Source organism: Rhinolophus hipposideros, assembly GCF_964194185.1.
Source record: "Rhinolophus hipposideros genome assembly, chromosome: 6".
NCBI classification, from domain to species: domain Eukaryota; kingdom Metazoa; phylum Chordata; class Mammalia; order Chiroptera; family Rhinolophidae; genus Rhinolophus; species Rhinolophus hipposideros.
In genome coordinates this window covers 22,675,542-22,691,720 of record NC_138052.1, presented here as the reverse complement: position 1 = coordinate 22,691,720, position 16,179 = coordinate 22,675,542, and the positions used below count along the sequence as shown (strand labels likewise).

General features: G+C 33.8%; 1 protein-coding gene across 7 annotated transcripts in view; it reads left to right on the top strand.

Annotated features, from left to right (window-relative positions):
* LRP1B (LDL receptor related protein 1B) overlaps positions 1 to 16,179 on the top strand; it is a 1,877,633-nt gene that overhangs the window by 1,100,658 nt on the left and 760,796 nt on the right. For all 7 annotated transcript variants that reach the window (XM_081051911.1, XM_081051912.1, XM_081051910.1 and 4 more), the window contains exons 13-14: positions 5,424 to 5,643; positions 7,545 to 7,734. In XM_081051911.1, the coding sequence (XP_080908037.1) occupies positions 5,424 to 5,643; positions 7,545 to 7,734 (410 nt within the window). The remainder of the gene's footprint in view (positions 1 to 5,423; positions 5,644 to 7,544; positions 7,735 to 16,179) is intronic.

Genomic DNA, 16,179 nt, shown 5'->3' with positions numbered 1-16,179 from the left:
GAGACTACTAGTTCCATTTTTCACTTAAAATGTAGGAATCCCCTTCAGCACTACCCTAATAGGCAGGAATTCAGCTTAGATTTCAAACCAATAGAATCTACATGGTTTATAATATTTGCAGGAAATTCTGATTATGACTTTTTTTATCTTTTTATTGAGGCAATATCTGCATTCCTGTAATATATGTCTTCCAACTAACCTTATACTTGCCTCTAGTGCTACAAAGAATGACTCTCATATCTCTTTTATCCAACAGATTTTCTCTTCTATCCAACAAATAGAATGCTGCTGTCATGCACCAACCTGTAAAATAAACACATATGTGCATGTATACACGCGCACGCGTGTGTGTGTGTGTGTGTGTGTGTGTGTGTGTGTGTGTATTTGTCCGTAGCAATATGCTATTCTCCAGAGCTCTGTGCCAGGTATACAGAGGCTAATAAAACAGGCATAGACTTAACCCTCATGAAACATTTTGTGTCATCTGCAAGGTAGGGAGTGGGAAGATGCAAAAATACACAAGTCCCAAATGAGCAACTCCTGGAATTTCTCCAGACCAAAGTGATGGAAGAAAATAAACAGTTTGACATGATGGACACTAATGATAGAAAATGTTTAAATAGGTTTGCTGAAAGTCCTCTCTAAGAAGGCATCATGTAAGCTGAGACTTAATTGTAGAAAAGGAACCAGCCATGGAGAGTGAAGGAAAGAGTATTTCTGGTAAAGAAAATGGTACATTAGAAGATCTTAAGTTGTGCAAAAGCCTGTCAGACGAACTGAAATGAAGACCATGAGGTCGGATTGTACATAGCAAGGGAGAAAGTGACCGAAATACAATTGGAAAGGAAAGCAGGGTTTTGTCCGGCATAATGAGAGCTTTGTGCTTTTCCTTCAGTGCAAGGGTAAAATAGAAAAACTGATATACTCAGATTTATATAAATTCATATTAAAAATAATGCTAATCTTATTGTTCTGTCGAGAATGGACTAGAAGATAGACATAGAAATGGAACCATATGAATTTCATTATCCAAATAAACGTTTCACCCTAATATATTTTTTTAAAAGAGAAAGAAATTTTAGTTTGAAAAACTCCATTTAAAATAGCATAATATAACTTTAATCAAAACATTTCAGAAAAAATAATGTATTTATATTTTTTCCTACCATAATACCTATTTGCAGCTGTACATAAAAGGAGAAAAATCTGTGATTTTTCTGTGTTCACAGATTTTCTATACAATAACTTTCTAGCTTCATAACCATTTATAGAGTAAGTACATGATTTATTCATTTATTTTTTTATTAAAATATGTTTTTGATTAACTACCATAGAGATCAGTAGGAATCAGTAAGACAATAATTGTCCTCAAGAAGTTTATAATATGGTATGCTTTGTGTACACACACCACACATACACACACACACACACACACACACACACAATTACCTATAAAATAAAGTAGAATGGAATGCATGCTTTTCACAAATTCAGTGAAGTTTTTAATTCGGAATTGAGGTTTAGAGGATGAATAGGATTTCCAAAATGATAAAGTTTGTCCCAGGGGCTTGGGGTGTGCCATCATAAGGTTAGTCACTGTTCTGAAGGGACCGCATAAGCAATTGTTTAGAAGCAGAGAAGTTAGTGGCAGTTTTGAGGAGAGATAAGTTTGTTAAAGTTAGAGTAGAGATTATGTGAAGGGACATAGTAGGAGATAAAACTAGAGCAAGCAGAAATCTTCAGTGCCATAATTAAACATTTGTATTTATTTTGCTGACAACAGAGTAATTGAAAGATTTTGAAAATAAAAGTCATATTTTTCAATTCATGATTTAGGAAGACAAGTGATAGCAGTATGACAGCTGTGTGAGAAGCAACCTGTTAGGTATTCCCTTTGAAAAGTGCTGAAAGATAGACCAGTATTTGTAGTAGGAACAGAAAAGCGGAGATTAAGACAGAAGGCTGAAAGAATAGGACTGGCAGGCTTCAATGACTGTTGAAATGGAGTTGAAGCTGGAGGAGGAACCAGTTACGATGGCTCTTCTTAAGCTGATAGCTGCAGATGGACTCCTTCCTTTGTAATAATTTCATATTTCATAATTTATGTCAATAACTTAGAAAACTACATTTCCAGTTCTCAATTCTCAAAATATGCTCTATTTGAAATTTTCCAAAGCTAAGTGCATATTTTCCCCCAAACAGTATCTTGCATATCCCTATCTCAATTAATAGTACCACACCCTCTAGTTAACAGCTAGATATTATGTCGGCAACTAAAGCAATTTTTTTCAATAGTACAATTTATTTTACATACATGACAGACAAACTCTTGAGGACTTAGGTATTTCTAGAATTGACCACAAGATAATACAGTTTAATTTGGGGACATGATTAATATCAACAAAGCCAAGCTTAGTGTTACAGGGTATAAATGTGGACAAGAAATAATCCCTGTCCTTAATTATTTTAATTTTTAATTGGAATCATTGGATATACAGCACCATCAAATACAATGAAAGGCATAAATACTATAAATTAACTTTCAAACCTCCCTAGGAAACAAAGGAAAGAGCCTGTTTTGACAGAAAGGTTAGGGATAAACTTACTCAAAAATTGTATTTGAAGAGGCCTTGAAAAATAGAGGTCCAATTTTTCTTGCCATATTATCAGAAGGCCAGCTTAACAATTTTGATTTGATAAATAACCTGTGTCTCACCTATAAAAAGCTTTATATTAGTTTCTGCTTATTTTATAGGTTATATTTCATATTTTGTATGTTTAGGAATCTTTACATTTGATATTTATTGTAAGGTTTTTACAATATAATGTTTAATTAGATAATGAAATGGATAGATGATGTTCACATATCTAATCTCTGTCAGATTGGCATCACTTAATTTTTTTTCTTATATTTTGTTTGAACAGAAATAATCTTAGCAATAGATCAGATCATAAAAACATATTTCTTCAAATAGCAAAAAAATACAAAACATGTTTAGAATACCCAGAATTATTCTTTGTTCTTGTGTGCATATGTGTGTGCACATGTATGTGTGATTTGGGTTAGGGAGTCTCCAAAAAAGTGCCACTATAATTTTAAAAAAAGCTAGAGGGAGAGATAATTATAAGCTATAAAATGACAATAAAAATAAAATTGCATTGATTAACCATATTTAAGATTTTAAGAAAGTATAAATAGAGAGGAAAATTTGCATATTTTCATTTTATATAGTAGATTTATGTAGTGGAAGTCAAGCAGTTTTACCTAATAACATAGGATTAAAACAAATAGAATTTCTTTTTGGTTTGTTTCTACCAAGTTTCCTTGAAAATAAGATCTAGCTGGACCATCAGCTCTAATGCATCTTTTGGTGCAGAAACTAATATAAAACCCGGTAATATATTATATTATATTATATTATATTATATTATATTATATTATATTATATTAAAATAAGACCGGGTCTTAGATATTATAATGGAATATAATATAATATAATATAATATAATATAATATAATATAATATAATATAATATAATATAATACTGGGTCTTATGTTAATTTTTGCTCCAAAAGACGCATTAGAGGTGATGGTCCAGCTAGGTATTATTTTTGAGGAAACACGGTAATTTGTCCCAATAATAAAAGCACTTGAAAAACATACAGGACACAAGATAAGCATATTGTCTTGTTTATTTCTAGAATTAGAATATATTTTGATTTAATAAAATTCACCAATCTCAATATACTTTCTAAGGTCTAAAAAAAAGACCTATCAACATCATTGTAAACTGTTAGAATTTAAAAAAGCATACCGTATTTTGCCTTGAATAATGTGCACACACGTTTTTTGCCCAAACTTTCTGGGGTAAAAAAAATCTTTTGTTTTAATTTTTTAATTCAAATTTTTATTTGTTTACATTTAGGTACTTGTTTTTTTTTGTATTATAAAGGAATTTGCATTTATCTTTTTAACATATCATGTTACAAAAAATATGTAACAAATAATTACAAAACACAAGAACAGATACAAGCTACAAGAAACTTTATGTATCGATAACAAATTTACGATATTTACGCATCATAGAAGACCAAGAACTCTTTGTTGTTGCAAGTCCGTCAAAAGTTCAACAAAACCGATTATCATGTTTCAGGGCATTATTTTGCATACGGGTTTTGTTATTGACTTCTAGAGTTACGCTTTTAACCCATAAGCATAAGTAAAAGAATAACAAAATATTTATATAGCTACGGAGTTAGTACTACCCAGGTATAATGCACATCCTTATTTTACCCTCACCAATTTGAGCAAAAAAGTGTGCATTATACATGGCAAAATATGGTAATTGGCATGAAATAATGAATGGTGTGTTACATCCTCAGCTGTCGCAAATCTGCCTGTGTAGTTCACTCTAGGATTATTAGTCATGGATACAAATTTTTCACAAATGACCTCAGAAATTCTTTAAGGTCCACAAAAATGTGTGAGGCAGAGGATCTAATAAGAGCATTTCTAGGATAAGCAGCTTAGGAGAGCTTTGGCACTTTATAAAGTGGTTTATGAGGTGACTGAATTAAAACCTACACTTTAATTAATAACTCAGAAACTTCACATGACCCTCACACAACACAGGTGGAGGGTTTTAACCTTATTCATGAAGGAACTGCAGCATTAGCTCAAGGGCCCTTCTCCCACTGTTAGAGCTTACACAGAAAGATTTGTTTTTAAAGGCAGATGCTTTTGTTTGAGGTAGAAATTAAAGCTCAAAATCTCAAGGTCAGTCAACCTGCTGTTATTAAACTCATGTGCTGCTCAATCATCTTCTGTGGGTTTTGGGGTAATAATAAGCAGCAATAAAGTATAGATCATTTGCATCACGAAGACAAATTAGACCTGGCCAAATAAATGCAATATGACTGTGCCTTTTACAACAAAGACAACCCAACCACCGGTCTTAAAAAAATAATAACTCATCTGAGATTAAATAAAGTCTGGAGTAGATCATTAACTGTGCCCTGAGTTCTCATGTCAGTCAACCTGCTTTTAATTACATAATTGATTATATGTTTCATGAAGTGGACAGCATTTAAAGATAATTAGTAATGCCTCCAAAACCATTTTCCAAACTTGATAAGAACACCAAAGAAAATTAATATTTGGCACTTGCTGTTAGGTTAATTAATCATTGCAGCCAATAAGTGTGGTAGTGGTGGTGGTAGGATTTCTGTACTGTGTCTAACTGGAGTCGGCTCTACTCAACAAAACTTTACAGCCTCCTTCTTTTAGCAGATAATGCATTTGGATAGAAGAAAAAAACAGAATGTAATTAGGTTTTATGGAGGTGCCAAATCTGAGGAAGTGTTCCTCTGTACAGCAGCTGGTCAAAATAACATGTGTACGTTCTTATTTGTAATGCCTTAGCTGGATGTATTGGACAGACTGGGAGGAAGATGAAATAGATGACAGCGTGGGAAGGATCGAGAAGGCCTGGATGGATGGCTTCAAGCGGCAGATTTTTGTGACTTCAAAGATGCTGTGGCCAAACGGTTTAACTCTGGACTTTCACACCAACACGTTATACTGGTGTGATGCCTATTATGATCATATTGAGAAAGTGTTTTTGAATGGAACTCACAGGAAGGTAAAAGACAAACGCTGCTGTTTTTAACCCACAGGATTCTTTTTTTTTCACAGAGTCTTGTTTTGTTGTGTTAAAAATACTTTCAAGTTTATTTTTACCCCTCTGAGGTAGCTGCCAATAGTCTCTGTGGGGTGGCTAACGGAGGCTGAGCATTAAGTGATGCAGCTGGCACTTGCCTCCAGAATAGGCCCGGCTCACTGTGGTATGCCAGGATTTGTGAGATTTTTAAAAGAAGCTCTCAGAATATCAGAGCTGTTTGAAAATGCCGTTTTTCTACATTATTGATGAGTTTGCTATGATCAAGCAACCCAACTCTTTTCGAATGTCTTCAATGTTTACAGCTGAAATTTATCTTATAGAGTATAAAAAAAAAGTAATTATAAGGCATTTATTAGAATAAAAAAAATCATGACACTGGAATTGAAACCCAAGAATAAACTGAACTTTGAGCCTGTTGATATGCATAGATATCAACTTCCTCTTCCCTCTTTTGGTAGAATAATTGCAAAATGATTTTGAAATTCTTCGGTAAAATTGATAATGCAGTTGCCTGTGTAACCGAGGTAGTGCAGATAAAACAGCACCTCAGTATTTTATCTTAGAATTATCTAAGCACATATAACATTATGAAATTACTTCAACTGTTTAGTTAAATAATGGAAAGTGGAATGTTAGAAATTACCAAAATGCTTTCTTTGACACTACACTTCCTGCACTTTTGGAGAGGAAAACTGCACAATCAGCCAAGACTATTCATTATGAATTCTGTTTGAGAAAGAAATAGTATACTGATCAGTTAAGACCATTTTAATCATTGGTTTAGTCTGACAGGGCTAGAAATATTTTTCTCCAAATGAGTATAATTTATTGGCACATAAACTAATGTCACATATTTAATTGGTTCTAAATAAATATTTAGGATTCCTTTGAAGATGTTGATATGTAACACAATATACATAACATTGTAATAGCCAGGATATTTTAGCTTGCATGGAGGTAAGAAAATAAGAAACAGTCTCAATTATTTGATGTGTGAAAATTTGTTATTAAAAACCTCAGATAAAAGAAACAAAATTTGAATTGCTAACACTACATTATTTGGATAGCATCCTCAGTTTTCTAATATTAAACGAAGCGAGTACAAAATGCTTTTTCATATTACATATGAGTACATTATCATTTTATAAATGGTGAATATTATTGGAATATTCCTTATCTTCTTCTACAACCCTACATGTGAAGCAGGACCTATCACATGATTGCTCCATTTAAACAACAATATAAAACTGGAATGTAAAGAATACATCAAGATAATCAGAAATGAAATTAGTCTGTGAGCCTTGTTTATCTATTTACTCTACCAATACATTTTCCTATGTCCAAAATGAAAATCTTTGTCTTCCTTTCTGTCATCTCCTAGATTTTTTCAATTTGCATTAACCTAATTAAATTGGAAGATCCCTTTCACTCCCAATGTCTTAAGACCATGGTGTATCCCTTGGCTATTGAATGAGCAATATTACAATGATACTAATTATTGAAGTCAATTTCTATCCCAGGATATGATTCTAGAATATCATAAAGAAAAGACACAGGGAAGATTGTCAGGCAAAATAATTTTAGTGCTTGCATTTATTGACCATATGTATAATGCCATATATTAGAGAATTTAAAAGGATAAAGTATAAATGATCTCCTTCAAATAACATGCTCTAAAACATTTTTAAAAATATGCTCACATTGTGAAATCCATTTTTCAAATATATTGAAAGAAAATATGAGTTAAGGTATTAGGTAGATCACTATCTGTTATGCTTATTTGATTATCATTTTTCTCTAAATATTTAGTTATGTTTCTAAGGGTCAGTTCTGAATTTTCACAATGTGTTTATATTTTACAGATTGTTTACAGTGGGAAAGAGTTGAACCATCCTTTTGGACTGTCACATCATGGGAATTATGTGTTCTGGACTGATTATATGAACGGTTCCATTTTTCAACTAGATTTGATAACGAATGAGGTGACATTACTGAGGCGTGAAAGACCACCCCTATTTGGACTTCAGATTTATGATCCACGAAAGCAACAAGGTATTAAAAACCAGATTAAATTGCTTCTGAGTTTCACATATAATAGTACTTCACAGTAGTACAAAAAAGGTTTATTTTAACAGTGTTGATGAAATTTTATGATAAAAGGTGTCTAGTTACCCCAAAGTCAATCAAATATTGGACTTTATTACTGAAAAAAATATTTTATTGTTCAAATTAACCTGAGGGAGTAACTCAGGGAATTCTATATGAGTGAAATTAAAGGTTTTGTCCAAATGCTTGATTTATGATATCATCTTCACAGAAGAAGTCAGTTATTTGAAGTAAAAAAGCTTACTGTTTTCAAAGAGTAACTATTATGAGCAATTAGAAAAACTTTGATGAGAAAGGAATATTATGGGAAAATATTCAAAAATGCATCATGTAAGCAAAATGGTATTTTTAAAAGTATCTTACTATATTTATCTGATTAGTTTCATGTACATTTAAGGAGTATTTAATTATTTTAGATGATATAAAAGTAAAATAATCTACTATGATATTCACATCTTATTAAAATCAGATAATACATTATGTTTTATCAACTACATGAATAATTAATATTTATTAGGCCGTCCATAAATAGCCTGACTCAGAACTTAGGTAGTAAACAAAGAAAATCATTTGTAAGGTATGTGTTAGATTTCTTGGTTTATGAATCTAAAATCATTGTTACTTTTTATAATGGAGATACCCTTGTGAAAATTTAATGAGCACACATTTTAGTACATTTAGGATGAAAATTATATCCTGAATTTATCAATGCACATGTTATCAATGGGAGTTTTCTAGCAACAAGAGTTCTTTGAAGATATTTCAGGTAAATGAGAGATATTAAAAGCAAACCATCTCAATCAAGGGTTTCCTTTTAGTTTTTTTTTTTTTTTTTTTCCCCTACTGTATTAACATCACCTTATTGGGATACAAACACAATTTTATAAAATAACGGAAATACGTAAAGTGAGAAGTATGTACAGTTTCAATAGCTAATAAAAGAAAATTATCTTTAAAAAGAGTAAAAATGAAACTATTTGAGATAGCATAAGCTATAGTCGTGGACAAGAAATAAACAATATAGCAATCGCCTGCATTGTTCAAGTGGTAATATTTCCTGTTGCATTCACATTGACCCTGGTCTGGCTCATAACTACCATTGTTGCTTGTCTACTCTAAATCAGAATCAAGACTTTGAACTGGAACAACCTTTTTCATCTCCTGTAGAGTCTTCTTTTTAGAATTACTGTTCCCTCTAATTTCACAATCATTGGTTTCCTGAACATCATTACACCAATCAGTATACAATCACATTTCCTATTTCCATTCTCCTTAGATATTGCTCCTCTTGAATGTCATTGCTAAACTTCCTATAGCCAAATTCCATGACATTTTCACATTTTCTTTAAATTTCTAGTTGTTTTAGAAAGTTGATCAATTAAATGTAACACATGGAATGAGATAGGTCCTGTCTTACTATAAAATGGACTTGGGCTTAAATCCAGATCCTAACACTTTCTCCTTCTGAAACTTTGGACACATGATAAAAATTTAACAAAGGGAAGAAATGATTTCTTCATTAAATTCCTACAGGAAATAAATAATTATTTGTTATACAAAAGTAAAACTTAGAACAATTTTATCTGTGTTTTATATTAATTAATTTGCCTTTACAGTTTCTTAATCTAGAGGCATATATTTGTAACTTTCCTTTCATATAAGTGTTTCAAATAAATACTCAAAGGAGGAATGTTTCACAATCATATACAAAAATACATGCCTCTGACAGGATATGAGGAATATACTAGGTTTTCCAAGCAGTGACACTGACTATCAGTGTCACTGATAGTGTTAAATATTTAACACTATCCCTTAGATGCACAGTGTTCTTTAAAAGTACTTTATAACTTAATTAAAAGCACGTTAAAATGGAAACTTAGCCCTGATAACTAAACTGTTTGTACAACTTTTATTGCGGAAACCATCATGTTCTTTTTTACTGAGATAATGTGTTCAGCCAAACTGATTGAAAAGCTTTCATTAACTTAGATGAAATAATCAATTGATTTGATTTTTCTACCCAGTCTTCATATACCTAAGAATTGACTAGGTATATCTGAATCTTTTGAACAGACAATACAATATGGAAAGTATGTCTAGTCAACATCTTTTTTACTCAGTCAGTAGCCATTGGAATTTGATAGCCTTCTTAGGATCTAATTTTTTAGTATATTTTACTGCATTGGTCTAAGTAGCTAGATTACAAAGCAAAATGCACTCAGATGTTCAAATACAAACATGTTATCTTACCATGTTATCATTTTGTCTCAGTGGTGTTCTCTTTGGATTTTTTGAACATGAGATATTGATAAATATTTTAAAACGTATAATTAGTGGCACATAAACTTTAGTTATATATTGTCTTGTTATACTCTTTTCTCTAAGGATAAAATAGTTGCAATTGAATAGAAAACCAAATCCCTAAGTAGTACATATTATTATTCTTCCTGGAATGGAATAAGCTACTCTTATATAGCTTTGTATATAGCTGTGTAGCTTCTCTCCCTGTCTTCTTTCTTTCATTTGTTTCTCTAAAAGAAATTATGTTATATCACTTTATTTCTATATGTAGTATATATAGTCTATATTTACTTATATCTAGTATTTATACGTATGTTTGTTAATATATGTATTATATATATGATTGATAGATAGCATCATACATACACATATGCATATACATACACACCACCACCACCACCACCACCATCACCACCACCCCCAACACTACCCCACAGGAATACCATGCAAATATATTTATGAATGCTATTAATGTAATATCTGAACACTTTTAGACTTGATGTCGAAAAATGAATCAGCTAATTTGATCTCTCCAGATCAGGAAAGACTCTTACCAAATGTTTTGGTAACATCACCTTATTTCAGGAAGGTAGACATATCACTATACTAAACAAAAGCTACATCTAGGAATGAATTCCTAAATAATTCTTAGGGATTTAGAGTCAAAATGTTTTTCTCCCGTGCTACTGTTGTTTCTTCTGATTTAATTGATAAGTTTTATTTCTTTTCTATTTACATTTGATATCTAGGACAATTTTTATAAACCTCTCCTGAAATCCCTCATATGAAGTACAGCAATTATCTAAAGCTAACACACTTTTGCCTTTTTATCCTGTAGGTTGAGAAGCACACTTTTATTTTTCCCACAGGTGTGAGAAATTCATTAAGTATAAATTCTAAAAAGGGTTTAGAATATTATTCTTAATCAAAATTAAGTACAATATTCTAAAAAGGGTTGACGGATGTTATCCTGAATCAAACTAAAATTAATAAATTAGTTTCTATGTGAAATATATGATATTTATTAACTAATTAACTGTCATAACTACCAGAAGGTAGGCTAAACATTTTTATTTAAATCTCATAAAAGACATTTAATGTGAGTACTACTGATTTTTATTATACATATGAGAAACACAATGATCAAGTAGATGTAGCCATTTGCCATCAAGAAAAAATGAGCCAGGGATAAACTGGAATTTGAATTTACGTTTTTCTGACCACAGAGTATTTTTGTGTGATTAATTTATGCCACCAATATTTATAAAAAAAATATAACTGCTACACTTTTAGACAGAAGTAAAGGAACATTTGTTTTATTTAGTCATTTTTTTTATCATTGATCAATTTTATATTCAAAAAATTTTTTAAAGTTCTCCTTGATTCCCTTTATAGAAGCCAGGATTCAGAGATCTTAAGTTACAAAGCACTGCTATTATTGGCACAGCATTTTTTAATTTAACGCATGACATGATTATTAACTACATTATTTGACAGCTCTAATAAGATTTAGGTTTAGTGATAGGGCCATCATCACAAAACGTTTTTTCTCTACAATTTTCCCATTTTGGAGATGCATCATCAAAACTAACCCAAAATACTAAGTAGGCTCTAATAGAGTACACACGCACAACACACAACACACACACACACACAGTTTCAAAGAAGTGAAAGCTAAGCATATAATTCTATAAGAGAGAAAAATGTAGACACATGTTATCCTTTCCTCAGATTGACATAATTCAAAGTTGATTCTTCTGAAACTATGCTAGATGAAATACATAATTCATGTGGACTGAGGATCCCACTCCACTAGTGTTTATCCAACTTTTATAATGAATGTGAAGTCTAATTTTTCTCTCATCTGCAAGCCAGACTATCTCTCCATCAAATAGAAAAGAGAAAATCCTGAGAAACAGTCCAAGATGGAGGATAAGATAAACACTATGACTGCCAGGATCACATCAAAATTACAACTAAATTATAGAATAATTTAAACCTCAAGTATCATCTGAAGATGAGCTTAACATTACCCCATAACTAAGGATATAAAGAAAAGACCACATCAAGACTGGTAGGAGGGATGGAGACATGATATGGGCTGACCCCAAACCTACAGGTAGTTGTTGAACACTGGGAGGGACACTTTGGTGGCAGAGGTCCCTTGAAGAGGAAGGAGTCCCAGCCACACAGCCCAGTGGTCCTGTGCCAGGAAGAAGAGTGCCCACAACATCTGGCAATGAAAAGCAGTGAGGACTTTGTCCATCCCAGTGAGAAAGAAGGTGGCTGGAAACCCAGACATCATCTTACAGGACCCATTCATAGACCTCCTTACTTTCAAATACTCATCTGAGCTCCAGTGGAGGGGTGGCGACTCAAAAGGTGCCAGAGACACATGGAGAAAGAATGAGTTGTGTGGCTGTGGAGTAAGGGTTGGAGGTACAGTGTCATTGTCCCTGTGTGGAGCCTGCATCTTGCGTAGCATAAAAGAGGGTATCATATTTTCTATGTTGAACCCTTCCCCAAATCTGAGATTTCATTGGTCTGGTAAAACCCACACATGTGCACCACCTTCTTCAAGCTTATTCTGCCCAGATAGTGCTGCATTGCTCCTAGGCACTCTTGTCTCCTGGGTAGTCAGACCCATACCACAAACTGTAGAAGATGTTTATAGCAATGGATGACCCACCGTGGCCTGGGCAACTACTGATGGCAGACAGTCAGCCACAACTTGAGATGCAGCCTCTCTTGGGTGGCTCTTGGGGATCTGTAGACCTGAGGAGAGTGGAGGCTGGCTGTGGTGTTCTCAGGGCAGTTTGCAAAGTAGTCACAGGCCTGCACTAGTGCAAGAACCAAATCTACATTAACAAATTGTAAAAACCTCAGCCCACACTCCATGACTTTCTGGAATTCCACCCAGCTAGTGCTGCATCGCTGGGCGAACTTTCAGCACCTGGGAGGCTGGACCCACCCCACAAGCTGCAAAAACCTTTTATAGCAGTGAGTGGCCCAAGGTGGACTGGGGAATTTCAGTGTCATTCAGCCAACTACAACTAGCACTACAGCCTCTCTTTGGGAGAGCGGTGTCCTCTCAAGGGTCTGCACTCCTGAGGAGAGTGGTGGCTGGCTGTGTTGTTCTCAGGGTATTTTGTGAAGTGGTCACAGGGTTGACACTGAAACAAGAACTGAATGTGCATTAAATTTGTTAAAAAAAAATACACAGGCCATACTTCATGACTCCCTGGGACCCCACCCTGCCCATCTAGTTGCTGCATCATTGGGGATACTCTCAACCCTGGTCCAAACGGTCCAGCCCATGCACCTACGGAGGCTTTTTCAATGGCTCAGACTTACAGGCAGCCAGCAGGTGGCAACAGGCCTAGGGGGTCTCTGGGCCTTTTGCTAATCTGCCGCAGATCTAGTACTCATGGCAACCAGCCTTGGTTCACCCTACCGAGACATGAGGCTACCCCTACATCTCTTCAGGTCCAGCATAGGAAGCAACCATCCACATATAGCTTTGTGGCATCTGTAACGTAGCCCCAGGCCAGTCACAGGCAAGGCTGAAATTGTCCTGTACAGAAACCCCTCCCAAGAGACACCAGAAACAACACACCATGGCAGGATTCAGAGCACACCAGAGTACTACATGGTTAGCGCCACAAGCAGCACCCCCAATGGCTGGTCTCAATAGGCACAAGAGCCCACTGTGGTAAATCCCACCTTTGAGGTGTCAGCTTATACACTGTGGCTGTAGTAATACACATAGCCAGTTAGCCTGGGAGTCAATTCTACCCACTGATGCTCCAAAAGCAATCAACGCTCAATGACAACACAATACACACAATACACACAAAGGACAGTCCTGGAACAAAGGCACAGGTAATCAGGGAGACTGTACCACTGGACCACATGGGACAAATACTACATAAGTCCACTCAGCAAAGACTGAGAGACATAGGAGTTCTACCTAATACTGTGTTTCCCTGAAAATAAGACCGGGTCTTATATAAATTTTTGCTCCAAAAGACACATAAGGGAGTATTTTCAGGGGATGTCTTATTTTTTCATGTACAGCAATCTACATTTATTCAAATACAGTCATGTCATCTTCTTCTGGAACATCGTCAAAATGTACTGAATGTGTCTGTCTGGCTGATGATCTTAACTGGGGCTTATTTTGGGGGTTGGCCTTATTTTCGGGAAAACACAGTACATAAAAGCAAACACAGAGACAGCCAACAAAGACACATGTCCCAAATATAAGAACAAGGAAAACCTCCAGAAATAGAACTGAATGAAATGGTGGCAACAAACCTACCATAGACCGAGTTTAAAACACTGGCTCTAAGAATGCTTAAGGAATATAATGAAATTTTCAACAGAGAGATAGTAAGAATAAAGAAAGACATAGAAACCATAAAAAAGAACCAGTCAGAAATAAAATTAAATAAAAATGCAATAGCTTAAATGAAGAATACACTAGATTCAACAGCACATTAAATGAAGCAGAAGATTGAATCAGCGATTTAGAAGACAAGGTAGCAGAATACACCCAATGGAACAACAAAAAAGAAAGAAAATAATAATAGAAAATCATTTAAGGGACCTTTGGGACAATATCAAGTATAACGATATTCGCATCATAGTAGTACCAGAAGAAGAAAGGGAGCCAGGATTCACAAACCTCTGTGAAGAAATAATGAAATTTTCCCCAACCTGGTGAAGGAAATAGATACACAAGCCCAAGAGGTACAGAAAGTCCCAAACATGATGAACTCCAACATACCCACACCAAGACACATAATTAAAATGGAAAAGGTTAAAGACAAAGAGAAAATCATAAAAGCAGCAAGAGAACTAGTTACTTACAAAGGAGCTCCCATAAGACTGTCAGTTGATTCCTCCACAGAAACATTACAGACCAGAAGAGAGGGGCAGGAAATATTCAAAATGATAAAAAGCAAGGACATAGAAACAAAACTACTCTATCTGGCAAGGCTATCATTTAAAATTGAAGGAGTGATAAAGAGCTTCCCAGACAAGAAAAAGCTAAATGTATTCATTACCACCAAGTCAATATTACAAGGAATATTAAAAGGACTTCTTTAAGAAGACAAGGGGAAACAAAAAAAAAAAAAAAACAAACAAAAGAAGATAAAAAATATGAATAATTAAAATGGGAATAATTATGTACCTATCAATAATCACTTTAAATGTAAATGGATTAAGTGTTCCAATCAAAAGATATAGGATGGCTGAATGAATAAGAAAACAAGACCCATGCATATGCTGTCTACAAGAGATCCACATCTGATTGAAAGACAAACTTTTAGTTATAAAGGGGTGGAAAAGATATTTCATACAAATGACCAAGTGGGACTCATTCCTGGTATGCAAGTTTGGTTCAGTTATCTGCAATCAATTAACGTGATACATTACATAACCAAAATGAAATAAAAATCATAAGGTCTTATCTATAGATGGAGAAAAAGCATTTGTCAAAACCCAGCCTCAATTTATGATAAAAAAACTCTCAGCAAAGTGGCAATTCAGGGAACATATCTCAACATACATGACAAACCCACAGCTAATATCATACTCAATGGGGAAAAGCTTAAAACATTCACCTTAAGGTCAGGAAAAAAAAACAAGGATGTCTACTTTCACCATTTTTATTCAGTATACTACTGGATGTCCTAGCCACAGAAACCAGAGAAGAAAAAATAAATAAAACACATTGAAATTGGAAAGGATGAAATAAAATTGTCATTATTTGCAGATAGTATGGTACTATATATAAAAAACCCCAAAGATTCCACCAAAAAACTGTTAAAATCTATAAATGAATTTAGTAAAGTAGCAGGATACAAAATTAATATCCAGAAATTGGTTATATTTTTACACATCAGTAACAAACTATCAGACAGAGAAATTAAAAAAAAATCCAATTTACAATTGCATAGAAAACCCCAAAAACCTAAGAATAAATTTAACCAAGTAAGACTTGTACTCAGAAAATTATAAGACATTAAAGAGAGAAGTTAAAGAAGACACAAATAAATTGAAACATATACCATATATATCTAA